The sequence below is a fragment of the Formica exsecta genome, unplaced genomic scaffold (assembly GCF_003651465.1).
Source record: "Formica exsecta isolate Colony F162 unplaced genomic scaffold, ASM365146v1 scaffold82, whole genome shotgun sequence".
In the NCBI taxonomy this organism is placed as follows: domain Eukaryota; kingdom Metazoa; phylum Arthropoda; class Insecta; order Hymenoptera; family Formicidae; genus Formica; species Formica exsecta.
The window spans coordinates 2,492,616-2,509,678 of NW_021853592.1; the positions used below are offsets into that span (position 1 = coordinate 2,492,616).

Consider the following 17,063-nt stretch of genomic DNA (forward strand, 5'->3'; position numbering starts at 1 on the left):
TATTAATTTTGCAAAATGTTACACAACTACTTCTCAATTTTATTTTAGATAATTATATTTCAACACTTTATACATTTTCTTAAAATACTGAAATATAATTATTATATTATTTCTTTTATTTTGTATAATTATTTTAATAATTCAGAATTTTTTAAATTAAGGAATGCGGATACCGCAATTAATATATTTATATCTTACATATTTAACACATAAAATGATAAGATAAAACAAAGCGAATTTATTGAAGACAAATTTCATTAAAGAGATGATATTTAGCAATTAGCCTTCTTCTTCTCTCTCTCTCTCTCTCTCTCTCTCTCTTTCTCTTTCTCTCTCTCGTACCTACTTTACACATTTGTACAAGTCATCATCGTATTTTCCGATAAAATATTAGAGACTGATGATTTACAAAATATATTAGCAAATAATACATTCAGTATGTGTGTCTATGTGTATATACAATATATATGGATATATAGTTCAAAATCTAAATTGAAAATATATAATATATACATATATATATATAAAATTAAAAAAAAAATGAAAAATTTTTTTACAATTTATAACGATTTAATGACTTAACCTCTGCAATAACATGGCAATAATTAAAAGATATAATTTCTTATTTCTTGTTCCTAAAATTTTTAAAAAACATCTTTTTTAATTTTTTAGAAACAATAACATATGCATTAAAACAATATCTTTTTGTACATTTTTAGACAGACATATGTACTTGGCATCTTTTATCTTAAAAAGATAGATTTTTAACAGTTAAACTATCTTGACATTTTTCCGTACGCTAAAAGAAAATGAAAAATATGTTCACGCTGCAAATTTTATAGTTCATAGAATTAAAATAAAAGGAAAATTTTCGAAAATGCTATTAATATGAATAACGGATTTTATGATATCACCAGCTTAACAATTTGGTATCGCCAGGGCATTGTTGAAGTTCCCGAAAGATAATTTGGCTTTGCCGCTGCTTTAAAAGCGAGTGACAAGTGGAAACATGCAATCTAAAAATAATGGCACTTTGGTATATGTATGCGTGAGAAGTGCCAAGGTTCATTTACCGCTCGGAGAAGAGAAAATGAGAGACGATAGACGTCTTCTATATTTCTTCGAATTTTCTCTCGCCTATCTTTCTCGGCTATTCTTGAGCGACACCTTGCGAGAGCAATGAAATCGTTTATTGCGTGCTACTTGCCCCTCTAAATACTACCTGAAAAAACATTTTTTATCATTTTTTCTGGTAAACTATAGGTAAACTATAGGTATAAAAGAAAACCTATAAGGGCGGAATAGAGCAAAGAGGCATTGTTAAAAGCAATAGCGAAGATCAAGGCATTACAAATGGGCGTCAGTCTTTTTTTTTCTTTTTTTTTGAAAGAAATAGAAAAAATACAATCTTTGTAAATATTCAATTAATATTTTTATTAATTTAAAATATGAATTTTTATGTTTTATCTTTAAAATTAAAAAAGAAATTATTTTTGCTAATTATAATTATTTGAGATATTTTTCACCGGGGATTCAGGGGAAGACGCCTTTTTCAGTATTTTCAAAAAGTTGATCTTATAATTATAATCATTTAATTAATTAAAAATTGGTGCAATTACTAATTGTAATATTAGTAAATTTTTATAAGCTTCAACTTCTAATAAAATCTCTATCATAAGGACATTTTATATTGATTTAAGCAAACGTGGGGCGTATTACATCGTTTCGCTCAAAATAGTTACGAAAAGATCTGATAACATATGTAAGTTTATATGATCATATAAAATTACATATGTTATATTATAGATCTTTTCATAATTCCAATTATGTATATTTATATCCGACCATATTATATCATTTTTCTCGGATATTTAATGCTACATGTGGATCGTATAGAATTGAGAATTTATTAATAAACTTCGTTAAGCTACTATTTAGCTACTATTTATTTATATTTATTGTAATTAAATGTGCCATGAAATATTCTTTGAAGAACTACTTACTTCATCTTCGTCGAGAGCTCAGTCTAAACGGAACAGAAACAACATTGAGCCTTTGAAAGACCTCATGTATTTTTTTCGCGTAAGGCATTGGCCTCAGATACTTTCCCTCCTTTTCTATTATTATTCTATGCAAATTATAACGCAAACAGATTTATATTAATAAATATGACCGAAAAAGAATTACCAATTTGAAATTAGATGCATAAAACATGATGAGTCGATGTCGATGGCTTGTTAGTGTTGTGTGTGTAAGTGGATGGGTGGATGGGTGAATATATTAGAGCTGTGATGTTGTTGTATTGCATCCTTTGCCTGTACTCCACCGTGGAACCCAAAGTATCGACCGGTTAAAGCCCTTGTCACTTGTTGCCTGAACCGGCCAACCAACCTTGTCGACGTTCAATCCTTTTATCAATAATGAGTTTCTTATATTTTTCATTTTTGTTACCATTTTTTTATTTTTCTTATTTACTCCTAGACGGAAAAAAAACGTTCAACGAAACGAACGCTCGAAAGGATACTTAAGTAATGTCAAATATCGATATGTATTTTGTTCTCACTAGTGTTACATATGCATATATTTTTTTGTGGATCGAGAGATATTCTCCCCATCGATATTAATGCGCTATTATATACTTAAACAGTAATGAAATAAATATAAAATATGTTAATGAAGAATCTTGGAAAAATCAAACAGTGATTGGAAAAATGTTATGAATATTTATGTTAATAGTAATCGAAAAATTATAAAAAAGGCTGCGTGTGATTATTGATTTTATTATTAAAAAGTTATTGCATTGTTCTATTTATCTAAACATCATAATTGTCCCACTTCAAACTCATATAATTTGTATAATCCAGATATGGTCGAAAAAAAAGTTTGAACGACGAAAAAGATTCCAAATCACTGGCGATCGAATAAAATGCATTTCCGTTTGTCATCAAATCCTACTTTTATCGGATTGACGGAATATCGTCATCTCGATGGTTGTCAATCAGCTCAGAAATTCATTGCATCGGATGTCAAAGATAGCCTATAAAATGTTCCGAGCAATCGGAATATCATCGAGCAAAAAACGACTCTATCAATGTGCGTCTAGAGATGTTTAAATTTAATAAAATATTATCTTGCAGTTATATAAGATTAAATTTACAATTATCATTCTCGGAATGCTTAAAGTAAAAGGATTTAAAAAAACCTTGTATTCTAATCTCGAAAAATTTAAATTATGCATTGGTAAGATTTATACAAAAACTATTTTTCTATAAAAGAATTGTTTACTTTTTTAAAATAGTATGTAATTTCAATAAATAGTTTTATTTCTTAAATATGGATCTAGAAAAAAAAACAGAGAACATCTAAAGCTGATTTTTCACTTTTATAAATTATAAATTTTTGCTTCTATAAGTTCTCATAAATTTTATTATGAAATTAGAGTGAAACGAATTGCGGCGAGTTTCTTTGAAATTGCATTTCTAGATGCATCTCTCTCACATTAGAGAAAACGGTATAAATGCTGTAAACTTCATTTTTTTGCCATGACTTTATTTTTTCTGCCACCGCAGGCGACGAGAACGATAAGAATACTGAATACTATGGAACTCTATACAAAAGTATCGCAAGCAGTCGCCATTTTCTATTATTGCACCCGCTGCATATATTGGTCGACACAAAATAATGCGGCTTGAAAATAACATAAAAATTAAAGAAGAGTTAAACATTCGTCATTTTGGATGAAAATATTTTTTCGTAAAGGCGATTTTTAACGAACACGCAATACCAACAAGAAAGACGAGATAGACAACAAATGTGATAAGTTAATGGAACAAAAATCGATAATATTTATTATATATACGAGGTACACTGTAATCCACTTAACTATTATATCAAAATAAATTATCAATAAATTAATATTAATTTTTTATATAATTCTATTTCAATATTTTTATGTATAGGATGCCTAAGAAATTGCAACTTTTTGTATCGTATAATCTGTTCATATGTAGGGCACGTACATAAAATATAAAGACACTTCTCTTATATAATTGAAGTCCAAGCTATCAACTAAGCCTACTAAGAATTCGATCGGCTCAACCATTATTGAAATCCGATAATCTAAGATATTTTAAACTAGGTGATTCGTGCATATAGATACTCAGCCTGGCTATCGCTGCACGTGACTTGACGCTAGATACTGTCATGTCTCTTGATAATCGGATTTATGTATGCAATCAATTTCATATATTCGTAATTAAATATAAAAAATAATAAGCAAATAACTATTACATAGAAAATTATAGAGATAAATATATAAGTTAATAAGAATTGTTTGTACTAGAGCATTAACCAAAATATTGCAGAATATAATATTTTGCTGCAGTAAAAATGAAAATAAAAATTTATGAAAGATTTTATATATTTTTATGAATACTAATATGTTTGCTGAATTTTGTGTATAGTATATTATATAATTAATATACATGTTATTTCCTGAAAAAATATATTTAAAAAAAAATAAATTTTTTTCTTTTATCATTTTCATAGAATACAAAAACAATTGTTATATATTGATTGAAGCTATTTTACAACGGTGCCAAATGTTTTCTCGAATTTTGTCGTATAATGACGACCGATAGATAAACATATGCACGTACATCCGCATTTGCTCCTCAAGTCTTTTCGTCCTATTTTGTGTTTTATTAGCGGAGCTTTTTTATTGTTTACTTTTAATAATAACTCTTGATAATAAAAGTTGACCTATCTACAACAGCAGCAGACAGTTCTGCATTTGATGCGTATGTACAGTAGAAACGTGGCAAGAATGCAGCACAACCTGACATATCAAGTATTGATGGCAAAAACACAGTAGAAATCGAGCATAGCCTGCTGTCACGGTATAGCGGCAAAAACGCGACAAGGATAGAACATCAGCAGTTGCAACACATTGCCGATTGTTTGGGTAGATTTACCCATTTCATGATTCATCACTGAACCATCAAATGGGTAGATTTTTTTACGTCACGCCGATATAAGTGTTTAGTATAAACATGATAATAATACTGTAACTTGATATTTAAAACAAAAGATAATACTGACAGGCATTTCTGTTTAAGAGTTTGATTTATGAAAAATACATAATTATACATAACCCGCTTGTAACCAGGCGTTTGGCAATGTTAATGATAAAGGTACCGCTGAACATCTTTTGTGAAGCTATTTTTCATATGATAGCATTGAGACTTTTGTTATTTGATTAAAACTAACATTGTTCAAGCCGATTTTCTTTGCTTAATTCTTCGTTAAATTAATTTGATTACATTTTTGTTTTTTTATTAGACACACTAAACATTACACTCTGTTTGACAGATAACAAAAAATTAAACTTTTAAATCTTCGTTCTTTCAAAACAACATTTTTTTGCATAACAATTTGTTTGAAAAGGGGAGTATTTTGTCAACTTTTTTAAAGAAGATATTCTGATTTTGCGAACGTCGCTCAGCGATGGAGAGAATTTAGATCTCTCAACGAATGTCCGTTTAATAAGCAATCTGTAGTTATTGATTTGCAGCCTTGATCGACGGCGCTGCATAACGGCGTTGATGAAATTTTAACAGGCCAAGATTTCCTCGGCGCCGTGCATGCGGTTTTCCATATATAGATAACCAGAGTGTTACTTGAGAAGTGGAAGGAAGACAGAAATCGAAAAGATTTAATTCTTGAATAGCTAGAGACGGATATAAATCCTACACGATGATCATTTTAAGGAAAAGACCTTATACTTATAGTTCCAAATTACAAATGTAATCATTGCTTTGTCAACCGAGTTTTTTCTAATTAATTTTTTTGTTCTGACATTAAAATCTTCCCTATTATTACTTTTACCCCCTCTTCATTACCTCCATCCAGTCATTTTTATATTTTTTCTAATTTTTTTTTTATATCCTCCCTCACATACAATTCTACTATTCTTCACCTTTCTTTCCTATTCTTATCCTTTTAGTCACTAATTCTTCTTTTACTATTTCTATTTCTCTTACTTTTAATGCTATACCTCCTTATTTCCTCATTACCATCCCTCCTTTTGCTCTACCTTTCTTGTTCTTTCTAATCGCATATTGCATTCCCTACTTGTATCTTTTCGGCAATTTTTCCTGTATCTTTAGCCACCCTTTCCTATTCATCCATGTCTCTATGAAAATCATCACATCCCACTCTTCAATTGTCTTTCCCTTTTATTTTTCCCGAGTCAAGTTAGTTGGATTACCAGTTTCACTCACAATCAGTGAAATTTTAACGCAGTGATGCTGTTATAAACATAAAATACTTCTCAGTATAAATATAATTTATTATAATTGACAATTATTGAATTTATTTCAACAAGCTATAATGAAGATAGTTGCTCAAAATTTATTATATTTTTATAATATTTAAAACTTTAACAAAAATATTTTCAGGAACGTTTCAAAGAAGTTTCTATCATGCTTTCTCCGTAAAGAGTTTAAAAAATTAATGTTTATTATCAATACGTCTTTCCGTCGAATATACTTCGGTAAATATAGCTTAAATATTTTGTAATTGAACTAATACAGTTAATAATTGCATCCAAGCTCTTCAACTTTTTCTATTTTCAGATATTTTATAGTTTGTTGTAGCAGTTTTGATTCAAGAAAAATAAATAATGCAAAGAAATAACTTATTCGTTATATATATTTTATTTTAATATTTGAATCGTATGCTGCTGAGCATGCTTTAAAATAATAATTAACAATATTGTAACACAATAATAAATGTTCATCTTAATGATTGTTTCAGAGGTGCCTTCTCTGTGGTCCGACGATGCGTGCAAAAGAGCACCGGTCATGAGTTTGCTGCAAAAATCATAAACACTAAAAAGCTCTCGAATAGAGGTAAGTAATAATCAAGTGCCAAGAATGTCAATTGAATCTTAAATCGGATCGAATATTCGCACAGTTTCAATTTGTCATATTATTATTCAATAAAAATTGTTTCGACAATAAGTTATATCGGATTTTAACAATTCTTTTATTTTAATTTTTATATATATATATATATGTGTGTGTGTATATATATACATATCAAAAGTTATATATGATAGGAACCTCAGAATATTTAAGAAAACAAGATCAGGAAGATTTTCGAAAAATTATTGTGATATTCAGATGTATAACAAAACTCTGCAATAAATTTCAGATGTATAATAAACTCTGCAATAAATTTTGGCGAACAGAAAAAGAATATGTGCAGAATATGTCAGAATAAAGTCAAAACTTTAGAACATTTAATAACAAATTATATCGTAGATAGAATATGTGAGAATGAATAGGATAATATGAAAATGAATAAATTATTCTGGGGAAGAAGAAAAAGGAATTAACTGAATGAAGAAAATTGTAAGGGCAAAGAAAGAGAATAAGATCATAGGAATTTAGAGAAAAGTAGGTTTATAAAATAAGCTTAAAGATAATCTAGGAAAATAATTAAAAGTTAGCGCAATATAATTTAGCTATCCAATCAAAGTTACTAGATAAAGATTAATTATAGCTTAAGAGGCATTGTTTTATGTCAAATGGCGGAGGTTGAGCCCAGTTTATACCTCGTGTGTGTGCGCGCGTGCGTGTGTGCAACATCAACGAGAAAAGAGTGCATCTCATCTTCGCCTTTTGCTGAGCGACCCGTAATTCGCAATTACTCGGAATTGCATAATTTCCTGCCGCGAAGCTGGCACATTTGTTTCCGTTCCTCACTTTCTTTTTCTCTCATTCAATTTATAGCTATTTTCTGCGGGTATAATACGATGAGATAAATCTATCTTTGACTACGCTGCGCCAGACGAAATAAAGAAAATGTTGAGAATCTTTTCGAGATTTTTGAAAAAAAAAATATTAATCTTTTGATAGATAATTCTTAGCACATAGAAAAATAGAAAATACAGTGAAACCTTGAAATAGCGTATTGTATGGAACTCCGGACCTCCGAACCGTTGCAAAAGGCAAAATAGAAAAAGAATAAAAGAGGAATCTTTCCTCTATTTCATTTTACTTTTTTTCCACCTGCATTTCTCTTCCTGTCTATCTTGTTCTCTCTTTCTTTTTTACTCTCTTTCGCCCTTTCGGTTATGAACCGTTCACTTGTGTGATTCAATTCTGATTACGACCTTGCTCCAGTGACCTTTCGACCTAATGGAGGCCGCAGCCTCTGCAATATGGCGCGTACGCGCAACAAATAAATCCCGTGTCCTAGATAGAACGGGGAGAAGTGTAAATAAGTGAACCACGCAAGTCGATTATTAGGAGTAGGGAAAATTCTTCGATTTTCTTGTGATTGCTTACTTTATTATGATTTCCCGTTATTCTCGGTTCTGAAACTGCGCCAGTCGCGTGTGACATATATGTAATCTTGATCTTTGTACTTTCATTGAGAAATGGGATTTTTGCTCCTTTTTTTCATGGCGCATGTTATGGCATACGTATGCAGTTTTTCTCCATGTTTTCAAATTATTCAGGTGTAATTCTGCGTGATACAAAAGGTCGTTTTTGCATTTTTTTATTTATTTTTTATTATGCAATGCTTTATTCTCGTAGCTAACAATAGATGCTTGATTTGCCTATGCAAATTGATGCGCTAGCGATTAAATACAGAAAGAATGTCAGCTGATTAAAAATGTACAATTAATATAAAATATAATGATTAACGGATAACAAACTACGATCTCGTTTGCAATATTATTATCTATTAAAATTACTGACTTTCACAAATACCATTTGCGATAAAGTTTATATATATATTTTAAATTTTTTCAAAATATTTCATTTTTTATGAGAGAATTTGGCGTATATAAGAATTTATTTTAAAAAAATATTATTTTCCTGAACATATTTTGAATCGGAACGAACAAACATATGTCTATGAAGAAAACCGTAAATAAAATGAGATATCTTTATTACCGTGAAGAAAATAATATATTATTATTCCGATAGTTTTATCATGCATGATTAATCAAGGATGGCTTCGCGCTTTCTCCGCAACGGCACGGCCATATCGGGATCTTGCATTAACAAGCGCGACGAACGGCAATTTTTATTACTGACGCTTCCGTGACATTCGTGCTTCATCGGATGAGAAGCGTGTAACATCGGATGAACGCTTCCCAAGGATCGACTTTGCGACGGAAAAGATCAACCTTCCGACGATAAGGCGCTTATGCGAGCATTCGAAGGACGCGTCCTGGTATTTCTCTTTCCGATAGAACTTTTATGAAACGTGTTTGCCGGATAAGCGAAATTGATTACGTTATTTTTGCCGAAATGCGATCTTTTCAAGGTATTACATCATACAAATGTTGTAATAACTCAATTATTATGTATTTCTTAAGTAATCGAGTTTTTTTACGCTATTTAAAGTGAATAAGATTTACAGTAATAATTAGTAATTATAGTAATAATCAATTTTTGTATTCATAATTTTTATATCCATAATAATTATAATATTGCGCATATTCGGTAATGAATTGCTCATATTTTACAATTTTTTAATTAAATTAACATCGTGCAAAACGCAGATATAAAAAAATTTATACATTATATGCATAATTCTTATAAAGATGCATATATACACATATATTTGAGGACGTGCTGTAGAACGCTCTATAGTGAGATAAAAATAAGAAAATACTTTTTTCTAATAAACCTGTTTGCTGCGTAATCTATTGGAGATGATCCGCTTGAACAGCACGAGTACATATACGCGTGCGTGTACGCGTGCGTGTATATAAAATATATATAGTGCAACTTTTCTCTTGCATTTTTATTTTTTTTATAGGTACATATTTTTATAGATCGCGTTATAATTACGAGTATTAAGTGAATAATGATATTTGTAAAAACTGTTATCCCAGACACAATTTTATCGATTAACGGACTGCCGCTACTAAGGGAACACCAAGTCATAAATAATTTATACGCGAAAGAAAATTGATTTGTTCTCGCTTATTAAATCAGGATGATTTTTAATATTTTATCATGAATGAAAATTGACGAATGTTGTCGATCAATGCAATTGCGGACATACGCCTTCATAAAACGCGTGAAATATAACTCGCAGGATTATTCACAAGATTGCATTACGTAAGAGTTTTTGTTACTCAACTTGATTTTTACTTAAAACGCAGTGGTTCGAGATATGTACTTTAATACATTATAATAGTTTTTGAAAAAGTTCGAGAAGAGATGAGTAAGTGGAAGAAATAATTGTGAACAGAGTTTGTGTGCGTGTGTTATGTGCGCGTGTACGCGCACGCGTTTGTGCACGCAAGCTCAATTCTTATATAGAATATAATATAATATTCAATTATATAGAATATAATTGAAATTACTTTTGCCGCGAGAAGTCTGGAAGAAAAAATTGACAGAAAAATAAAGTTCCGACAATGATAACGTTTCGTAAGTGTTCCAATTAATCTGCACATAATTAAATTGCAGCTTGTGCTCTATATCACTGCTATATTCAACGTTATTCCGCTCAATCTCGAAACACTGCAATTTGACAAAATTTGTCGGCCAATTTATGTATCTCGTTGCGTTAATTAGTGCTTCACACAATTACTTGCGTCATAGGATTATTAAATTATTCTAAGTTACAATAACAGTTAAATTATTCTAAAAAAAGACATGTAAGATAGTTCTAGTTAAGATAATAGATTGTGTTTAATAAAGGATTATACGAATGAAAATTTTCTGATGTGGAAATAATTTTCTAACATAAGTAATGATTTTTTAAAATTGGTCGGCCATTTAATAAGTATATAAAGCAAATATTTACTTTTTACTTCCCTTGAAGTGATTTATGTGTATAGTATTTTTTCTTATATACATATTATAACATTGTGTTATTTAATTTATATTGTTAAAGTTAGTAACATCATGTTAATTAATTTATATTTAAAAAAGCAGTAGTTAGAAATTATATTCTTGCATAGAAAAAGATATGTAATTTAAAAGATCTATCACACGCTGAAATAATTTAAAAACAAAAATATGATCATTTTGATAACTTTACATATGCTGCTGGTCATTAAAATTGCATCTATATATATATATATATATATATATATATATATGTAAGTAAATTTAGGAAATGTGTAAACGTTATAATGAAAGAAATCTGTATACATTGCATTATTATAAAATTATAAATACATTACATCGTTATGTTGATATTTTGTTTTGTTGCATCTTTCTAAAGATGAGCATCTTAATGTTGCTGCAATCTTACAGTAACGGTGCAGCAATGTTTCGCTACAAATTTATAATATTGCAATCTTGTAATGAAATCATTTTCATACACATTTTTATTTTCAATTCCACTTACGGGATTTTATTTCCAATTCCACTTACAGTTAATTATATTCTAATTTACGAATATTTTCGAGAGCCTCCCTTCATTAAAATTTATAAACCCCCTTATTGATAAAATCATAATTTTCTCTATAATTAGTTTTCTTTTTTCACTAGCCACCTTTTTCAATAGCTTCTAACTCTGAAAAATTGTCCACTATTTCCATTGGAGACTGGAGTTTGGAAAATGCCAATTCTCCATTCCATTGGAGAATAAAATTAATTTTATAAAATGTCGTTTCTTTATTTATCAATGTTCCATTAGACTTAGCTATCAAAAGTATAAAAAGTAGATTAATAATTCATCAAAAAAATATTAAAATCTCATATGATGAATTTATAAAAGCTTTAAAATTAGTTTTATACTCAACTTTCTTTATTTTTATCCAAAAAATTGATAAACGAACTTTCGGCACTTTCATGGGTTTATCTCTCTTTTTTATTATTGTTAATATCATTCTGCAAGACTTACAATCTAAAGCAATTATAAAGCTACCTTTTTTGCCCTTTTACGTCAGATACGTCGACGACATGGCCTTAGCGGCTTTTCCTTCTGTGTGTTCTCTTTAGTCTTGAATATTTTTAATTTTATTCTGGAGGTCAATTTACGATGAAAAAATGAGTTCTAACAAATATCTATATATAAATTTATTAGATCTTAATATTATTCTACGAGACGGATATTTAAAATTTGATTGATACCGCAAATCAACTTTTTCCGATAGATATTTGAATTTTCTTTTACAATATTCGGCAAATATTGGATTAACTTACATCTCACGGATCGTTTTCATTTTTACATATATTGTAATGTTGTAGAGGGTACATTTTTAAGTAATACATGCTTTGAATTTTGTGGTGCTCTCTTCTGGTTCCGAAGATATGCGATTTTGAAGTTTCACAGTTTTAATGCTTTTTCTCAGATATTATAAAGTAATATTAGGAAAAGTGAAGTTTGTGTACATTGTATTTGTTGTAGAGCAGACGAAAAAGTGTTTGTTTACATTTCCGGGATAGTTACACGGTCATGGATATTTTGTCAATAATGTGTTTTACCTATTCCTCGCAGTTCGTTAACAGCTTTTAATATGCGATTACATGAATTTCTGAGGTTTGAGTTAGGTTATATCTTCCGGAAGTGGAGCCTCCCTCGTAGGGAGGGTGGAACCCACTATGTCCACGCATATACTTTAAACTGCAAAGCGAGGTTCACCCCGCAATTGTTATATGGATGGGAAAATGTAGGGCTCATGCTATATAAGGCTAATAATAAGTATCTTTCGATGTAATGTTTGATTCCATGTAATATTTGATTTGATTTAATCTGATTTTAATTGTTCTTAATAATTATTAATTATTTTTGTTTCAATATTTTAGCAATTTTTGTTTTTTATAAACTATATAAATAATATTTTTTGTTCTATTTTTATTTTTATTTTATTTGTGCGTTCGAATATTATAATATCAAAATATTATAAAAAATTTGTTATAAATAAGTTTATTATAAATTTTTTTATCTATACAAAATGCCATTTTCAATGTAACTTAGTTTTTTATCATTTTATCCACTACTAGAAGTTATCTCACCCACATAGAAGGAGTGAATAGGGCAGATGACAAAACTTAGACGTCTTTAAAAAAACCTAAATTCTAAAAAATTCGAATTTATTTATCAATTTTTCAATTTTTATAGATGATAACAAAACTTTAATAAATCTGAAAAAATAGAGATTATTATTTTTACATCATTATACAAATTAGAAAAAAAATCGATAAATTTTTTAAGGTCATTATCTTATTTTGCTCCTCTTTTTCCTACTCAAAATTCTATAGTTAGTGACTATAGAATAAACGCGAATCGCGACATTCGAGAAGATGTTCATATTCTTGACAAGGAACCTTTTTACTCTAAAAGACTTATTGTCAGAAATGCTTAACATAAAGAAACAAAAAGCCGGTTTTAATTTGCAAGACACGATTACATTCGTCTTACTTTACTATCCGACAAATTTAGCAAGATTTAAATTCGCTCTTTCTGTGTATGTATCGATTGATTCAGGAAGATTTTATTCAGTTGAACTATCTTTAATTTATTATCTGCAACTAACCATCTACGACTGCTCATGACTTATCCAGATTTTTAGTTTCTTGATCTAGTTTTTAATTTTCTAATCCTATCATTTACACATACACATATACACTGAAGAATGTTCAAATGCGAAGCATATATATATTACACCGTATATATATATTACAACATATATATATATGTAATTTTTTGATTAATTTTTATTAAATTAAATGCATTGATAACCGTATATAGCTTTTTATAAGCCTTTAATTTAGTAAAATTATTCTGCAATATGTCTGCAATCTTTCTATACCGTATAGGTATGTGTTTGATTGCCTTTAAATTATTAATATACCATTTTATATATTTAATCAAATGTTTCTTTATTGTGCAGATTTTCAAAAACTTGAGCGTGAGGCGCGAATATGTAGAAAACTGCAACATCCAAATATTGGTAAGTCAATTTTATTTTTGTCAACTTTTTATGCAAATTGCGATCGTTTCAATCGCAATATATTAAAGATGGTAAGAAGCTGTCTCACCCTATCGCATTTACATGCTAATTTTACGGCACATTTTGGTGAAATGAATGATTTTCACATGACACGATTATGTAGCATGTATGTAGCAGGCATTCGCTAATAGATACTGCTTCGGAAATATATCCTCTGCAAATCATCGCTTATGTTTAATGATAAATTACAAAAATCGTGTATAAAAATTAAATATACGTATGTATGTGTGTATGTATAATATATACACATACATACATACGTGTAGTAGAGTTTTAGTAATATATTAGCTACTTCTTTTGTTTGTCATGCTTTCAGAAAAGTCATTTATGTATTATAATGGGTCATCCTGTATATGTATGTATGTATGCGTGCGTGTGTGCCCAAACAGGTCACCGACCAAAGGGATCGTTCTTCCTCTCTGTTAGTAAACTATTAGCTCGACGGTCCTTTTAGGTAAAGTAACTAAATTCTTATTACGTAGAATAGGATCTTCTGTCTCGGGACGTAGGAAAGAGAACGGATTAATGAAATATTAAGAGATTTTAATTATAAAAATTTGGTTTATTCATTTAAGTTAATAAAAAGAGAAATAATACGATAAATTATACATACATTTAATTATTATTAAAATTGTTTCGCTATTATTAAAAGTAATATATTATGAATGTGAGTGTGTATATATATGTTATTGTGGGTCTTATGTGTATAAGTTGGGGGTTTATCAGTCAGAACAACACGAGGAGATTTTACGTTAGAATTCTTAATTCTGATTAGTTATTACAATCGTTAATTGAATAATTAAATAAATCAACTCAAAATGTGTTATAAAAGGTAAAAATGTAAAGAGGAATTACGGGATTTCCTCAAAAAGGACCGTGGAAGGGGAGAATTTTCTCCAGAGTTTAGATCAGAACGACGATCGGCATATTAAAGGGACTTTTTATTAAGATCCTTCTTGTGATCTACAGGGTCGGGTCCTATACAAAATATGCCCTAAGATATGGGAATTGTGGGAATCGCGCTAAAAGGCGCTTAAGGAACCGATCATTCTCGAAATCGTGTGATTCTCTTTCGAAATCGTGTGATCCTTTTTTAAAATCTTGCGATCTCTCTTCAAGGTTGTGCAATTTAAGATGTTGAAAGGAAGGATAATATTAGAAGGCGACCTCGAAGGAGAAAGAAATCGCTCAGGGGTGAAGCTTTAGGATGGGAAATCCTTAGAGGAGGGGTGTTCAAGAAAGGAAATTGGAGAATATCAGGGGGGGAGCAGAGAAAAAATTGTATTCTGTATTGATAGTGCTACTGTTATTAATGGTAACTTTAATGTTAATATTGCCATTTCCTACGTTATTAATAGTAGTGTTTATGTTAGATAAATTAAAATCAGTTTGCTTTGCAAAATCAATTGCTTTTTCACGTGACTATTCCCATTATTCTGCGTATATGCTTAGAGACCGTCCGCAATTTCTGGTGTCTTTGCTTGGGATTTTCCACTAAGAAAACAATAAATAAAACAGTAATTGAAACAGTTAGCTTGAGAAACAACTGATATTTTTGTTAGTTAGTTAATAAACTAAGGTGGCAATTTTTAACAGTTAAATAATAATATGTTACGTTCTGTAAATAATGTATCTTTTCCATTATTTTCTTTCATTCAATGCTATACTACGACACTATTAAATCTATAAATTTTAAGAAATAAATCAAGTGAAATCTAAGCTCAAAGTGAAAATTACCTAAATTGTATACATTAAAATGAATAAAGATCAAAATTATTATATAAATATCTAAAAAATATAAACTTTCTTTAAAAATTTATAAATATTATTAATATTATAAATATAAACTGTAAAATATTAATTTAATTTCTTTTAATTTAAAAATGTTTATAAATAATATAAATATAAACTTTCTTTAATTCGATTTGTTAAATAAATCTTATGCCAGTTAATAATGTCTGTACGAAATTTACATTGAATATTATTTGATTTTATTGAAGAAAAAAGAGAATCTATAATAAACACAGATATGTATAAAGTAGATACAACTAAAGAATGGATTAGTTATTATTAATAGTGAGATATGTAATTAGTCATATTGTTCTTTATAAGATACGTTTGAATATAAGAACCATTTACAATACGAGGCTATTACAAATAACTTTATGTTATCATCTTTTCTGTTACAGTGAGATTGCACGATAGTATACAAGAAGAGAATTTCCATTATCTTGTCTTTGATCTGTAAGTATACTAGAATTGTTATTATTATTATTAGATCTACTTCTTATGTATGTTTCTTATATTCTCTTTCGACGGAAAAAGAAAAGGAGACACGAAGAGAGAGACTATTACTGTGCATTTTATAGAATTCGAAAAATAATGACTCAAATCTAGAATGATCGTAATGATAACGCACAATTCGACTCCATTAACAGGCATTTAACGGCAAATAATAACAAGGCAAATTGTGGGTTCTAATTGCAGATAGCGATCTATGCGATCTTTTAATATTGTCGGGACGGAAAAGTATTGCGTCTGATTTAATTTTTATAGGAGATTAACGCACCTGCTCAGTTACAGATATTCGTAACGTTGTGATTTGTGACGTGCATAAATCTTCCCAGATAGCAAATGCATGTCAAAATGATGTGCGCTTGCTATTTTGGTTGTTTCTTTTTTTTTGCTATGTACATGGCATGACACTGTTAATTTACTAATGCCACCGATTAATTCACGGGTCATGAAGATTTTAATTACGTCCATTCGTCTTTTGTTCAATTTTTTTGTCATTGGCATCACATAACATTATCTACTCTACCCATTGAATTTCCAGTGCTCAAGCAATTAATCGCTTTTAATCCTGAATAACAATGTACTTTTTTTATCTTGTTTTTTTAATCCCATAATCTTTATTGTTTTATGTATATTATACTTCTATAAATCATATTTATTATTATAAATGATTATTTAAATGAGAGAGAGAGAGACAATTTATTCGGTTGCGCAATGTTTCTATCGTATTTTGATATAATAATTATCTTTATATCATATAGTCAGA

At 29.2% G+C, this 17,063-nt stretch overlaps 1 protein-coding gene across 8 annotated transcripts in view; it reads left to right on the top strand.

Moving 5' to 3' along the window:
- Positions 1-17,063, top strand: part of LOC115244580 (calcium/calmodulin-dependent protein kinase type II alpha chain) — an 87,809-nt gene that overhangs the window by 4,640 nt on the left and 66,106 nt on the right. For all 8 annotated transcript variants that reach the window (XM_029822327.1, XM_029822328.1, XM_029822335.1 and 5 more), the window contains exons 2-4: positions 6,817-6,911; positions 13,883-13,942; positions 16,192-16,246. In XM_029822327.1, coding sequence (XP_029678187.1) covers positions 6,817-6,911; positions 13,883-13,942; positions 16,192-16,246 — 210 coding nt within the window. The remainder of the gene's footprint in view (positions 1-6,816; positions 6,912-13,882; positions 13,943-16,191; positions 16,247-17,063) is intronic.